General features: G+C 37.8%; 1 protein-coding gene and 1 long non-coding RNA gene across 2 annotated transcripts in view; both read left to right on the forward strand.

The window, feature by feature from the left end:
* The window catches only part of LOC310741514, a 128,920-nt gene that overhangs the window by 84,803 nt on the left and 28,699 nt on the right, over positions 1–15,418 (forward strand). The window lies entirely within an intron of this gene.
* mfsd14ba (major facilitator superfamily domain containing 14Ba) lies at positions 64–13,496 on the forward strand. Its single transcript, XM_083568261.1, has 12 exons — positions 64–376; positions 2,894–2,992; positions 3,075–3,137; positions 3,221–3,348; positions 3,996–4,110; positions 4,277–4,495; positions 5,205–5,318; positions 6,637–6,708; positions 7,465–7,577; positions 8,347–8,444; positions 8,583–8,737; positions 12,495–13,496. Exons 1-12 carry the CDS (start codon positions 290–292, stop codon positions 12,708–12,710), a joined length of 1,479 nt encoding a protein of 492 aa, XP_083424387.1. The 5' UTR covers positions 64–289; the 3' UTR covers positions 12,711–13,496.

Below are 15,418 nucleotides of genomic sequence, written 5' to 3' on the forward strand. Positions count from 1 at the left end.
ATTTCGGAGTGCAGCATTAAACGTGGTCACACGGTGGTGCTGTTTCTAACAATAATAATCCTCTCCACTGGGGGAGGAAAAATCAGGATTAAAATAACCTGGACTTCCGCTGCTGGGCTAACGTTCCTGCAACCATCTTCCATTTTACAGCTGGAAACGGGACACTCGTGTGAATTTTTGATAGAGAAGCCTAGAGAGGCCAAACCCGGAGGAAATCCTGGAAGGAGCCGGAGGAGAGAAGATATGCACCCAACATGGCTTTTATGTCTCTCAGATAAGGTGTGAAGAGATGGCCCAGGCTGGGCCGAAAGAACCGAAACGGACTAACCACGTCCTGCTGGTCAAGAGAATAATAATGAACGATGACAGCAACCCGGTAAGCGAATAAAAAATGGTTTTATTAACCTTACTATGCGTTTATTTGATATTGGGTACTAACATTAAATAAATTGGAATCTGAGCTAAACCGCTTAGCTCGTTTGCTAGCTAGCTGAAAGATGAATTTGTCTAGTTGGCGCTTTAGCTCTTCCTACCTGTTTTCAGAAAAAACCCGCCCACTTGACTAATAAGAGCCGTCAGCACTCTGACAGAAAACTGAGCTATCCAATCAGCGGAAATGTACCGATAAAACACTAGCCAATCATATAAGGGGAGGCGGGAGTTGTCGGAATACGGATTGGGTGAAATATGAGGCTGAGTCTTTCCTCCATCCTAACTAGGATGGAATATAAATAAATATCTGTGAATATATAAAAAGACATATTTGTATAAAAGCTCCCTTCCCCCCCAAATCAGGTTAGTTGTTTGATAACTAACTAGATATAATGGCAAAATTAAATATGATTCATCCCCTTGGCTGATTTATTAGCTGTCAAGTGTTTGGGACATTAGAACAAAATGTAAATAAAACATTGTTTTCATATGGTGTAATTGTGAAAAACATTGTTTTCATGTCGTTGTTATGACAGAAATGAATATTTGAAGGCTTTTAATACAATACATTGTGTTAGACATTGTATTTCCTGCCTACGCGCATTAACACTGGTGGTAGCAGAACACAGGGTTACGTAACAAGCAGCGCGATGCCTGATTCATGAACGACTCGTTTTATGGAACCGATCGTTTTTAATCATTTCCCAATTTCAGCTCTTACAGTCATGTTTATTACAATGTCTGCATGCAATTTTCACATATTCAACCTATTTTATTTAACAGATTACTCACTAATAGATATAATCAGCTTTCTCTTTAATAGTGAGTCAGATAAGCACCCCCCCCCCCTTTGTTCCTCATTCAGCTTTATTAAGTATCATGGGTTACAAGTACAAGGAATTTGTCCAGGTATGCTGGTCATGTAAAAATCTAAAATAAAAAACATATAAAAACAAGGAAAATAAAATAATAAAGTAATAAATACGATGACTATTTTCCAAATAAATCCAAAGGTGCAGGGTTGCAGTATAGTAGTCTTGGTTGTGTGCGCTATTGTAAATTTTCATTAATGTAATTTTTTTATGTTTTAAGAACCTTTTTTTGTGGCGTAAGGCTTTGGTCCTGATGGATTGCATCCTCCTGCCAGAGGGGAGTGACACAATCCTAGCTGCCAGCTTCAGGGTCCTGGAAGTGTACAGGTCCTGCAGATTGCAGTCCTGCTACAGACATATGTATTGATAATAATCAGGGGAAGTGGTAGCTCAGGGGATAAAATGTTGGACTACTGAGCAGGATGTCATGGGTTCAAATCCCAGCACTATTAAGGGTGTCACCAATCAGGGTGCCTAAGCTTGGCCCTTTACCCTCAATTGCTGTATAACTGAAATGATGTATGTACAAATGATTTAAATGTTAAAAATAATCAACATGTTAGTTTGTCAGTTTACACCTTTTATTGCTTTACACATTTAAATACAGCATCTGAGTAATTGATGGGCTAATCAACTAAAATATAATCATATAAAAATGTATTTAATTGCAGTTAAAAATTTTTAGTCTTTAACATGAACACAACCACCTTCTGCTACACTAGAAAAATATGGTATATATATATGATATATATATATATATATATATATATATATATTGTGTGTGTGTTACGTTCCAAAACCCGATAAACAAAAATCAACGATAAACGGAAACCACCCCAGAAATGCTATTTTATGTATACAGTACTGTACTGTATTACCATTTTAAATAATTTTATAATTAATAATTATATTTTTAGTAATACATTTATTATTTATACATTTATTTATTATTTCAACATAAAACTCCATAAAAACAATTCCCTATTTGTTTTTAAGTCTATGGTGCTATCCGTGAGAGACCGGGAAAATTAGTTATGTGGCAAATGCAATTCTGCGATAAACCATGCCGCGAGATTCGAACCGAGGTAAAGCGGGGATTACTGTGTGTGTGTATACATTTTATATATATATATATATATATATATATATATATATATATATATATATATATATATATTTCATTTATTTATTTATTTTTTATAATTTTTTTTAATTTGTATTTTCCTTTTTCTTTTTTTTTGTGTTATGGTAATTTTTACAGCATGTCTATTTTGTTTATTTCACTGACATTAACTAATGTACAGTAAGTGCTGCATTCCTGAAGAGACGCCACACAAAAGATGGTGGTTCCGGATTTTTTTTTTTTTTATGAATAGTCTTTGGTTTCCTATAATGCACATAATTGCCTGTCATTGTTCTGTTTTGACACCATGCAGGACTGCCACGTAGGTCCTTTTCCGCTTGACTGGAATGATCAGACTGTGTCTCGTGTTACTGTTGTTTTTATGTTAATCACAACTACTGCTCTTTTAGTAGAAGTTTTTCCTGGCTAACATATATTTATTATTTGTCATCTTTTTGTTATTCAGATGCAGCAAGGAATCGGGAAGCCGAGTGTGTACCATGCAGTGGTGGTCATCTTTTTGGAGTTTTTTGCATGGGGGCTGCTCACCACACCAATGCTTACCGTAAGTCTCCGTTCTCTGCTGAGTGTCTTCAGTTTTAGCTCATGCTTGTTCACGCTATTGATAAGCTCCTGTTTGGGTTTAGGTTCTACATGAAACATTCCCACAGCACACGTTCCTGATGAATGGCCTCATTCAAGGAGTAAAGGTGAGGGTGAAGTGTGTGAATTATTTTTTAGCTGCTATCTCTTGGGTGCTCTTGTTGGCTTAAAAAGTGATTTGTGTCACCAGGGTTTGCTGTCTTTCATGAGCGCCCCATTAATCGGCGCGTTATCAGATGTCTGGGGCAGGAGATCTTTTCTGCTGGTGACAGTGTTTTTCACCTGTGCACCCATCCCTCTGATGAGACTCAGCCCCTGGTATGTGTCTCTCTATCTTGTTCTCTTTGTCAATTCCTGATTTTTTTTTTTCTGACAGATCTGACTGTCTTTGGATTTGGACCTATTATTATTATTTTTTTTCTGGTTACAACCTTCAAAATGACAGACCACAATCTGATTTAATTTACCTTTACAGACTCAATTAATTAAGCAAATTTTCTTTAACGTAGTCTGTGCTGAGTCTCCCACCACTATTATGTTTTCAGTGTAGACTAGTCTAATCGTCTAAACTAATGCTAATTGTCTGACGGGTTTGTAATTTTTATATTATAGTGCAACAGCCGGTTTAACCATCCTGTATTCTTTACAATATCAATACTTTATGTATTTAAAATAATTCTGTAATTGCTCATTTTTGTCCCCCTTAGTCATTAGTGTCGCAAGAGTTATGGCACCTACTGATAACTTGGCTTTAATACTTTTAATACTACACAGGCTAAAAATAGAATCTTTCGGTAAAGCATTTAAAATATATCTTGTGTGTTCTTTTTTCTTTTCTTTATATTTTATCTTTATTTTATTTTCCTGGTTGTTCTTGCACTGTTCATTACTCTGCTGTATATGTATTTAAATAACTGAATGTTAGGTTACTTTATATAAAAAGCTTGCTTGCTTTGAATTTTTAGGTGGTACTTTGCTATGATCTCTGTGTCTGGGGCTTTCTCGGTCACCTTCTCGGTCATCTTCGCCTATGTCGCAGACGTCACCGAGGAGCGAGAGAGGAGCACTGCATATGGACTTGTAAGCAATTGAGTCAACCTATTTTATCTTTATTACCTCTAGTGGGTGTGAACTGGTACCTGATACTGACATGATACTACTAGTAACACTGTTTATTAAAGGAGCATCTATATTATGTTTAGAATTTTTTTTTACATAGCTTAATTCTCCCATGCTTCTGGTGTAGGTGTCGGCCACGTTTGCAGCAAGTTTGGTGACGAGCCCTGCGATCGGAGCTTATCTCTCAGCGAACTACGGGGATAACCTGGTGGTCCTGGTGGCTACGCTTATCGCACTGGCAGATATATGCTTCATTCTGCTGGCCGTTCCTGAGTCTTTACCCGAAAAGATGAGGCTAAACACCTGGGGAGCGCCGATCTCCTGGGAGCAGGCAGATCCATTCGCTGTAAATATAAACATCGTCATTGGAATGTATAGGACGTGTGCTGAGTTTACAAAGTCGCTAGTAAGAACATTATGCACGGAGGAGACTAAATCTGTAATGTAGCCAGTCACAATTCTTTTTGTTTATAGCTACTACAGTGTGATGACAACCATAAACACAACTATTACAATTGATAGAAAGTATGAAAATGTTTTTATTATTCTAATGCAGAGAAATCTATACTTCTGCTGTTAGGATTTTGTGATTATGGAATTGGTGTTTTCAAAGAGTGATGTTTTCCTTTTTGTCATTTGACCTTCGGAGAGTGTCGTAGCATCACTCAGGCTAAAATTAGTTCCTCCTGTGATGTGATGATTCTGGCTGTACAGAAGAGCAGTAGTCAAGGTTAAATGCTCGAGTGTTACAGGGAGGTTTTAAGATCCTATAGCCAACGGTCATGGATAATTCAGATAATAATAATAATAATAAAATTGTATGAACTATGACCACAGCGATTCAAGCTTTTATGACTTGCATATGATAGATATTTGCAGATGAGATTATGCAATAACTTGAGTGTTATTGCAATTGAACTGGAATTCTCTTAAATATCCTCTAGTTGTTTGAAGTTTTTAAATGGTTTGCTGTAACAGTGATTGTGCCGTTTTCTTCACCAGGGCATATCAGACATGATTTGGGTGTTGTGTAATAATTTGTACTTTCGTTGCAGTCTCTGAGGAAAGTGGGGAAGGACACAACTGTGCTACTCATCTGCATCACAGTGTTTCTGTCATACTTACCCGAGGCCGGCCAGTATTCCAGCTTTTTCCTGTATTTACGACAGGTGCGTGTCAGGGTGTTTCTTTGAATTGTATTACTTTGCTGGGGGGGGGGGGGGGGGTAGTTGAGGTGGGAGCTTTCAAACGATTTAAATAAATGTCTAATCCAGGTTAATGCATGTGTTTGAGCTGAAGAATGCTTCTGCTAGACATGGAGACAGAGAGATACATGTTTTCTATTTACACTTTATGGACAAGTATTGGGACACCTGATTTTCCAGCCATCTGTGGTTCTCTGTGCACAAAGCAAGCTTCATGTAGATATGGTTTAGAGGGAAAGCTCTTGAGTAGCCTTCTATAGAGCTCTGACCTTAAACCCTATTGAACACCTTTGTTTTCCACCCTGTTGAACATAAATTAGCTGTATGAACACTAATCTCCACAGGAAACACTCCACCACCTAGTGGAACATCTTCCAGAAAATGGAGACTAAATGTAGAATAGGATATTCAAAAAGCACACACATCTTCTGCTTAAGTGTCCACAAACATTTTGTCCATGCAGTGTATCTTTCACCAGCCAATCAATACATGAGATAGAACAGAGGACCAGGAAATTTAAAGCTACAGTTAACACACAATCACACAAAATAGACTGGAAAAATTGAAAAAAAGATTTCTAGTTTTGAGTTGAGTGGTTTCTGCAATTCTGTTCTGCAGGAGCGAAAACCAAAACAGTCTTTTTTTTTGTAGCCTAAGTACTTCTGAAGTTTCATGCATTCTGGAAACTAATTTCAGCATGGATCATATGTTTTCTTTTGGACTTGCCACTTTTTTTTTGTGTTTTTCTGTCTTTGATTTTCTTTTATCTTTGTTAGCCAGTATATTCAAACAATATGAAAAATAAATATATATATTTCTACAATTTGCTACTGGCTCTATACAATTAATTTGAGGATTCAAAAGTTTCAACCCAATAGATAGTGGATGAATGTTGTACCACAGTATCTGTCATATCTATACCAAACATTTTCTATTTAGCTATTTGAACGCATGATGAAAACACAATTGCTACAGCTATTGCCTTCGATTGGCTTAAGTTCGGTTTTACAGATCTTGGGAAGGAAACCCTTATTCCTCTCACTCATGCACGTGCACTCACTTTCTCATTCACCTTTTGGGGTGTACATGGTTTTTTAATGGCAGTATAGATTTTTTTTTTTTTTACAGGATTTAGGCCTGTTAACTGATGCACTCACATCAGACGCTGCTTCTACTAATTTACATAGTTTTTCTTCAGGCTATTATTTGTCAAAATGGAAGTGGTTTGATTTTTCCCCGCAAGCATTGACGCAGCTGCACGCCTTTTTCTCTTATATCACAGGTCATTAACTTCTCACCCACTACAATCGCCGTGTTCATCGGAGTGGTGGGGATCCTCTCCATTGTGGCCCAGGTACTTCACTAAGGAGAATTTTTTACATGTGGGTGAAGGTTTGTGCATTGCTTCGTTGTCTGAGAAGAGTCCCTCTTCAATAAGCTGAAGTGGTAATTGAATTGTGTTCACTGATTTTGCACAAAGGTAAACTCTGACTCAGCATGCAGACAAACGATCGGAGTGTCATAACTAAGTTACGGCACACGGGGAGAAATCTGTTTGAATAACTTGAGAATGCATTAATATTAAAGCCCATCATCTAGGCATTTCCCCCCAAAGCACAGCTTAAAAAATGTTGCAGAACAAAATTAAATTTTATTAGACATCTGTATTTTGCAAGCTTTACACAAAGTGTCACAGGATTTATAATGTACATGATTTACAATTTTTTATTGTTTAGTGTTACAGCCTGGAACTGGAATTTTATTTGATTTGCATTAAAGTCATTAATGAGCATCATATCCTGATACTGACTAATTTTGTCGTCGCTTGGCAACAGGGTTAATACTTATGTCAACACAGTCGGGGTGGGGGGTAAATATTTATCCACATAATATTTATCCACAGTGTATTGTAATGTTTTTAATATAAATTTTTTTAGGCATGTTTTATCCAAACTCACATTGAGGGACACTATAGTAATAATAGCAATAATAAAAATAAAAATAGCAATAATTTTCACTTGGACCTCCAGAGAGAGCATTAATGACACGCTAAACACCTGTAAGCTTTCATGATGTGTTAAACTGCCGTTTGTGTGTGACCTCCTGACAGACGCTTTTTCTCACGCTGCTAATGAGAACCATTGGGAACAAGAACACGGTTCTGCTGGGCCTCGGATTCCAGATCCTCCAGCTGGCGTGGTATGGCTTCGGATCTGAACCATGGTGAGTCATACATGCTGTCTTTGAAATGGCGGATTTAAAATCGAGAAAAGGAATGAAAGGAGTATGTCATTTAATTATGATAAAATAACATTTGATGTTATCTCTCACTAAATTAGACTCTGGTACTTAAAAAACAAAAGTATTAGGACAACTTTTTTTCCAGCCATATGAAGTTCTTTCCCAGACTAGTTACCAAAATTTGAAGGCACAAAATTTTGGATAGAATAACAAAGATTTCCCTTTCACTTTTACTAGGAGACACAAACTTTTTCCAGATTGAGAGTGACTCTGTGCACAAAACCACCTCTATTAAGATATGCCTTGAATTGTTTAGAGTACAAGATCCTGAGAGGCCTGCTTTAGAGCTTTGACCTCAACCCTACCACATTTGTGATGAATTAAAACATTGATTGCACCCCCAGATCTTCTAACCGTTCATCAGCCTTTACTAATGCTCTCGTAGCTTAATGAGCATTAATCTTCACAATCGCACTCCAAAATCTCGTGAAACATCTTCCCTGAAGAATGGAGCTTATAATAACAGCACATGGGGACTGTTTCAGCAATAGGAAATTAAAAAAGCACACACAAACCTTATGGTCAAGTGTTAACATTATTTTATCCATTTGGTGTATTATTCTTTTGCAGAACAATCATACACTGAGTAACACGTTCCAATCAATCATTGCATGTATTTTGTGCCTCAGAGTAAAGGTTGCGTGTTTGACACATTAAAGTCGGCATGCTTTTTTTGTGCGTGACTGTTTAGGATGATGTGGGCAGCCGGAGCCGTGGCAGCCATGTCCAGCATCACCTTTCCTGCAGTGAGTGCACTTGTATCTCGTAGTGCTGATCCAGATCAACAAGGTGACTCTGCACTTCCTTAGCCATGTTCTTTATTCTAATAAACAAAAAAAAACAAGCACATTTTGCATTACCTCATAGCTTTGAATAGGGTAAAAATAAAGTCCAGAACTCACTTCAAGTTTTTTTTTTTTTTATCAGGGCTAGTGCAAGGAATGATCACAGGCATCCGAGGCCTATGTAACGGCTTGGGTCCGGCTCTCTACGGCTTCATCTTCTTCCTTTTTGACGTGGAGCTGAGTGGAATAGCTCCGATCCAGACAGACTACAACATCCCTCTTCAGACTCCCAGTGAGGTCAGTGCTTCACAGCGTTCTCTCAAAGCAGATATTTCAAAAAGAAAAGCACATTTTGATGTCCATGTTGATTGCGTGTAAATGGAGGCTAGCAAGGCACCAAACACTGAGGATTCAAATGGACAAATATCATAAAACATGTTACGTAGTCCTCTGACCAAGAAAAAGGCCCATGTCTAAGTTGCATGGAAAATGTATATATAGTTGGGTGTTTATATTTTTATATAATTTGCTTATTGGAGGTGATTAAGATGAGGAGGAGAGTGAGGACTGAATAAAGGATAAGATAGTGGAAACTGAAGGAGAAAGACTGTAGTGTGAGATTCAGGGCAGAGGTCAGACAGGGGCTTGGTGGTGGTGAAGAGGTGCTGGATGATTGGGCAACTATAGAAGTAATAAGGGAGACAGCTAGAAAAGTACTTGGTGTGACAGCTGAAAAGAGAAATAAAATAAAGAGACGTGGTGGTTGAATGAGGAAGTACAGGAGAGCATAAGGAGAAAGTAGTTGGTGAAACAGAATTAGGATGGACAGAGAGATGAGAAATGTAGGCAGGAGTACAAGAAGATGCACCAGCAGATGAAGAGAGATGTAGCAAAAGTCAAGGAACAGGCATATGTATGAGGCTGTATAAGAAGTTGGACACTAAGGAAGGAGAAAATAATTTGTACCGATTGGCCAGGCAGAGGGATGGATGTGCTGCAAGTTAAAACAATAAAGGATGGAGATGGAAATGTGTTGACTAGTGAGGAGAGTGTGTTGAGAAGATGGAGGGAGTATTTTGAGCAGATGATAAATGAGGAAAATGAGAGAGAGAAAAGATTGGATGGTATGGAGATGGTGAAGCAGGATGTAGATAGGATTAGTAAGGAGGAAGTAAGAGCAGCGATTAAGAGAATGAAGAGTGGAAAGTCAGTAGGACCAGATGACATACCGGTAGAAGCATGGAGATGATTAGGAGAGATGGCAGTGGAGTTTGATGGTAAAAGGATGCCTGAGGACTGGCGAAAGAGTGTGCTGGTACCGATCTTTAAGAATAAGGGAGATGTGCAGACCTGCAGTAACTACAGGGGAGTTAAGTTGATTAGTCACACCAGGCTGAGAGAAGAGGTGACCATCTGTGAGCAGCAGTATGGTTTCATGCTGAAGAAGAGCACTACAGATGCAATATTTGCTTTGAGAATGTTGATGGAGAAGTATAGAGAAGGTCAGAAGTTGTTGCATTGTGTGTTTGTGGATTTAGAGAAAGCGTATGACAGGGTGGCTGAGAGAGGAGTTGTGGTACTGTATGAGGTCGTCAGGTGTGTCAGAGAAGTATGTGAGGGTGGTGCAGGACATGAAGACAGTGTGACAGCAGTAAAGTGTGCAGTAGAAATGACAGACTGGTTCAAGGTGGGGTGGGATTGCATCAAGAATCAGCTCTGAGCCCTTTCCTGTTTGCAGTGGTGATGGAAAGGTTGACAGATGAGGTCAGACAGGAGTCTCCCTGGACTATGATGTTTGCTGATAATATTGTGATTTGTGGTAAGAGTAGGAAGCGGGTTGAGAAAAGCCTGGAAAGGTGGAGGTATGTGCTGGAGAGAAGGGGAATGAACATAGGAGTAAGACAGAGTACATGTGTGTGAATGAGGGGGAGGGAAGTGAAGTGGTGAAATGAGAAGAAGTGTAGAAGGTGGAGGAGTTTAGGTACCTGGGGTCAACAGTGCAAAGTAATGGAGAGTATGCTAGGGAAGTGAAGAAAAGAGTGCAGGCAGGGTGGAGTGGGTGGAGAAGAGTGGCAGGAGTGATTTGCGATAGAAGGGTATCTGCGAGACTGAAAGGGAAAGTTTATAGGACTGTGTTGAGTCCTGCTATAGAGCTTTACAAATAACCTGTATTTGAACCAGCGTTGACAAAAAAAAAAAGTAGCGTGAACAATGAAGTCAAGCAGCTTTCAGGTGAAATGCTACAGGATACGTAAATTTAACAACAACAACTTTCAGCAGCTGCTCCCGTCAGGGAAAAGAGGAAGGCCAAGGAGAAGGTTTATGGATGTGCTGAGGGAAGACATGCAGGTAGTTGGTTTGGAAGAGAGGGATGATTTAGGGGACAGGGTAGCGTGGAGACAGATGATCCGCCTTGGCGACCCCTGACGGGATCAGCTGAAAGAAGTTGTTGATTAATTTACTTATCCTGTAGCCCTTCACCTGAGAGCTGCTTGTCTTCATTGTTCACGCTACTTTTTTTTTTTTTATGTCAACGCTGGTTCAAATACAGGTCATTTGTAAAGCTCTACTGTTGCACATTGACAGATGGCTGCTGTATTAACCTACGTAAACACACGCACGTTTATGTTGATTGGCTTAAAGGCTATTCTCTTTCTCTGAAGATAAAAGCAATGTTATTCATAAATTCGTAGCCAAGAATGTAAACCTGTTTGTTAGAATTGAATTTCTTGCTTCTGAAATTTTGCTGATAACTCCACTGATCTGAATATCTGCTCCGAACTTTCGTTTTTATATGAAATATAATTCTATCATCTGAATGTGTATAAATTCACTGCCATGTTATTAAATCTAAAAATCACTTATCCAAATTAGGAATTTCTTGTAAGCTTTGAGTGATATCCTTTCAAAAATTGCAACATGGACAAAATAGAAAAATGACTGGAGGTTGTGCTTCTCGATTAGTTTTATCGTTTTAAAGGGATTCATGTTTTTAGGTTGACCATTTGTCCTTAAAATACTTGAATTTGATCTTTTTTATATTATTATATTATATTATTATTTGTAATATGTGTGTTTTGTCAGTGATTCCTGACATCTTGTACTTCATGCGTACATGTTGATGAATCCAGCTGATGAAACGCATTAAATCCGACGGCTTTTTGGTTGATGTGTTGATGGTTGATGTTCTTGATTGACGTGTTTAGGGCAGCAGGCAACGAGATCTGCTTAAAAGAGCATTCTATGTTTTAAGAAGTGTGTTAAGTTTTGTAAAATAGTTACATGAATAGTTAGATATAACCAGCTGAACATGTTTGTGTTACTAAAGAGGATTTTGTAAATCTTTCCTGTCATTCGTAAATTAAAACGAACAATTAACAACAACAAAAAAACCCAACTAATAAATATACACTATATGGATACAAGCATTGGGATCTGACTTTTCCAAACTGTTACCACAAGGTTGGATGCACACAATTGTGTCGGATGACTTGCAATAGCATTACATTTTCATTTGGAGACTAAAACCTTTTCCAGCAAAACAATGACCCTGTGCAAAAAGTGAGCTCCATGAAGATATGGTGTACATGAGTTGAAGTGAAAGATCTTGACTGGCCTGCTACAGAGCTCTGATCGTAACTTTATTGTACACCTTTTTGATGAATTGGAACACTGACTGCAACCTGGGTGTCCTCAACCTACTGTACTAATGCCCTTGTGGCTAAACGAGCACAAATCTTTACAGCCAAAACGAACATCTTCAGAGATGATTGGAGGTTATTGTCACAGCAAATGGGGACTAAATGTGGTAAGGAATGTTCAGAAAGCACATACAAAAATGGTCATTTGTCTGCATACTTTTGTCCATATAGTGTATTTGTGATATGTCTGTTGTTGAATCGATAACTGATAATACAAATTTTGCCTTGTCATGACTGGCTATAAAAAGGGTGCAGGAAAGAGCAGGTGATGCATGTAGTCTTGATGTCTGTATACTCAAAATGTGTCCATCTTATCAAAAACTTCCCGCTTTGTGTATCATTTGTTTTTCCAGCGGGTGGCAATCCCAGGCCCCCCTTTCCTGCTGGGTGCATGCACGGTATTGGCAGCCTTAATTGTGGCAATGTTCATCGAAGAACAGCCGACAGCGGGTGCCAAGACGTCCCAGGAGCTGAAGAGTAGCGGAAGTCTGACAGGAGTGCATGCCATCATGCCGCTTCCGGGCAGCGACGAGGACTTTGAGCCTCTTCTAGAGGACAGCACTGTGTGAATGTGTGACCCAGCAAACTTTCTGAACTCCAGCCCTCGGAATGAGTGAGCATTACCACCCCCTCCCCATCCCCCCCTTACCAACTGTAAGCCTCCCAGAAGATTTCTTTTGTTTATTTATTTATTTATTTTTTAAATTTTATTTTAAGCTTTTGTATTATGTTGTAGTTTTTAACTTGGTTAGATGTTTTGTTTCAAATTTTAAATTTCAAACCAAAGTTTTCCATGAAACAAAGTTTTTTAAACTCTGTCTTGCCACAGCAAAAGGGCTTGAATGTGCTGTAGCTGAAATGGAGTGAAAACTTTTGGAAAACGCAGTGCTTTTTGTGGATTTTTTTTAATTTTATTTCTTTTGCAACGTCGGGTCAGGTTTAAGGGCAATGTGCAGTACCGTGAATGGCTTGAGTTTAGACTTTATAGCTCTCTAAATGTATAGAAAGAGCTCCAAATGTTTTCAAGTGATTTGAGCTCTCTATATAGCTGTTTATATGTAGATTTAACGTCTTTTGGATTCAGAGCCATGAGATTGCCGTGATTAGTGACAGATTGAGTTTTTCTTTTTCTTTTTTTAAACAAGCCTTAACGCAGTAAAGTAAGAGTGTATGAAATTTATTTATTATTTATTTTATATATAAGAGTTTGAGCAGTGTAGGACGTCGTCATACGTGTTTTTTTATGTGATCAGATATTAATTAACATCAAATTAACACGTTGTATGGATGGTGCTAATGGAGTTTCTGACTTTATTTGATCTTTTCTTACATTTTTTAAAAAAAGTTTCTATGCAGGAGTTTTGTGCATTCTTCATTTATTTTAATTGGTTTTAATGCCATTTTGCTTTAAATATGATTTCAAAATTTTTTTTTGCAGGAAATCATGTGTGTCTGAAGACACACATTCTTCTTTCTATTCTTTCTATTAGAAAACTGTTCTGCACACTGTTCTTTTGATTTCAAAAAGTTTGACCATTTAGGACAACATGCAAATTATTCTTGTTTTGTTGTATTCGACTTTTTCTCCTTCAGAACCTCTCCACGAGCCAGTGGATGTGCATAAAGAAAGCTGTTTCTCAGTCAGTGCACATTCACCAAAAAAAAAAAAAAAAATACAAAAAAACCCGAAATCATTTCTTTCCCTTCACCAGGGTATCACCAGCTACCTCTCCTTTTTTTAAATAATTATTTTCATCTTTGAGGTTCTGAATTCTTCTTCTTCTGCTACAGCCATTCTCCTATTCTCTTTCCCCAGTATAAATATTTAAAATGTAAAAAAAACTGGTATTGACCCCCTCCCCATGTGAACAAACCGTGCTTTTTAATACAAGGACCTTGTATACACATTCCATTTCCACATGGACAGCATTTGCATTTAGCAGTGAGCAATATGGATACATTTATATCATGGTTATGGGTTTCCATTTTAGGGCTCCTAAATGATATTTTTGGTTTTGGTGTTATAATATTTTTTATTTATTTATTACTAGCACGAGTAATGTGAAATTAGGTACTTATGATTTTAAATCATTTGTTTAAGCCACTGTCTTCTAAGAAGTGTACTTCCGTTCATAATGTTTGTATTTCGATTGGCTTTTTGACAGTCATTTTTTTAGAAATACCCCTACGATATCCCTTCACATACTCGTAACAGAGTTGTAACTTTAATGTCTGAGTGAATTTGTGATGGTTCTTGTTTCGGGGGTGGACATTGTGGACATTGCTGAAAACATAAGCAGGGCTCAAATTTTACTCATCTCTCCAGACTTTACTCTTGAGGACCCTTCAGACCTGTTGCACATTTAACCCAGTTGAACTACCCGTAATTTTCTTAAAATCGCTTTACATTTCTTGTTGTGTATGCAAAGAAAATACATAAACAGTAAATTAAATGACGTTTAGGTTTGCTGCCTTGCATGACCCTCTTTGCATGAGTAGCTCTTCTTGATTAGTGGACGTGGAGGAAAAAATTGTGTCATTTTTTTCATAAATTCAAACAACTTGGGCATTTTGTCATTTTATTAAAAAAATGATGGAACTTTGCTTTATCACGGCGTTGCTTGTTCGCAGCAAATGAGGAGTCTGCTAATAATACATTACAATTTTCCTTTTATATTTTTTCCCTCTTGGTATTCAGTCGTAAGTTTTTCTTCCTCAGGCAGTCCATTCTATGTCATTGATACATAGATTTAAAACAAACTAAATCTCGCAAAGCCAGTTTACAGTCCTAGTGCTCACTTCTACATGTGAAGCTATATTTTTTTAAAACGCATTCCAGTATAGAGGTTTTCAAATTGTCATATATATATATACGTATCGTAGACTAATTACTATCCATCCATATGTCACTATGAGATGGCACTGTAAACAGAAACCTCTACTTCTCCCCACCCCTTCCTTCCTGATTTTAATGTCTATTTCTAGCATTCCAGCCTCCTCTGCCTGTCACACCAGGCTCGCAGTTATCGTTACAGCCGAAAGCATTTTCACAAATCTCTACTCCTTCGCCAGAAAGTATCCGAGCATGGGTTCTAGCACCGTGCAAGAAAGCAGAGCAGAACAGCATTCCAGTGTACAGTTTGAACACACTCTTGGCAGCTTCCCCTCAAGTCGTGTGAACTTTGAATTTATATACATTTTATATATATATATATATATATATATATATATATATATATATATATATATATATATATATATATATATATATATATAT

The sequence above is a fragment of the Silurus aristotelis genome (genome assembly GCF_946808225.1).
Source record: "Silurus aristotelis genome assembly, chromosome: 18".
NCBI classification, from domain to species: Eukaryota; Metazoa; Chordata; class Actinopteri; order Siluriformes; family Siluridae; genus Silurus; species Silurus aristotelis.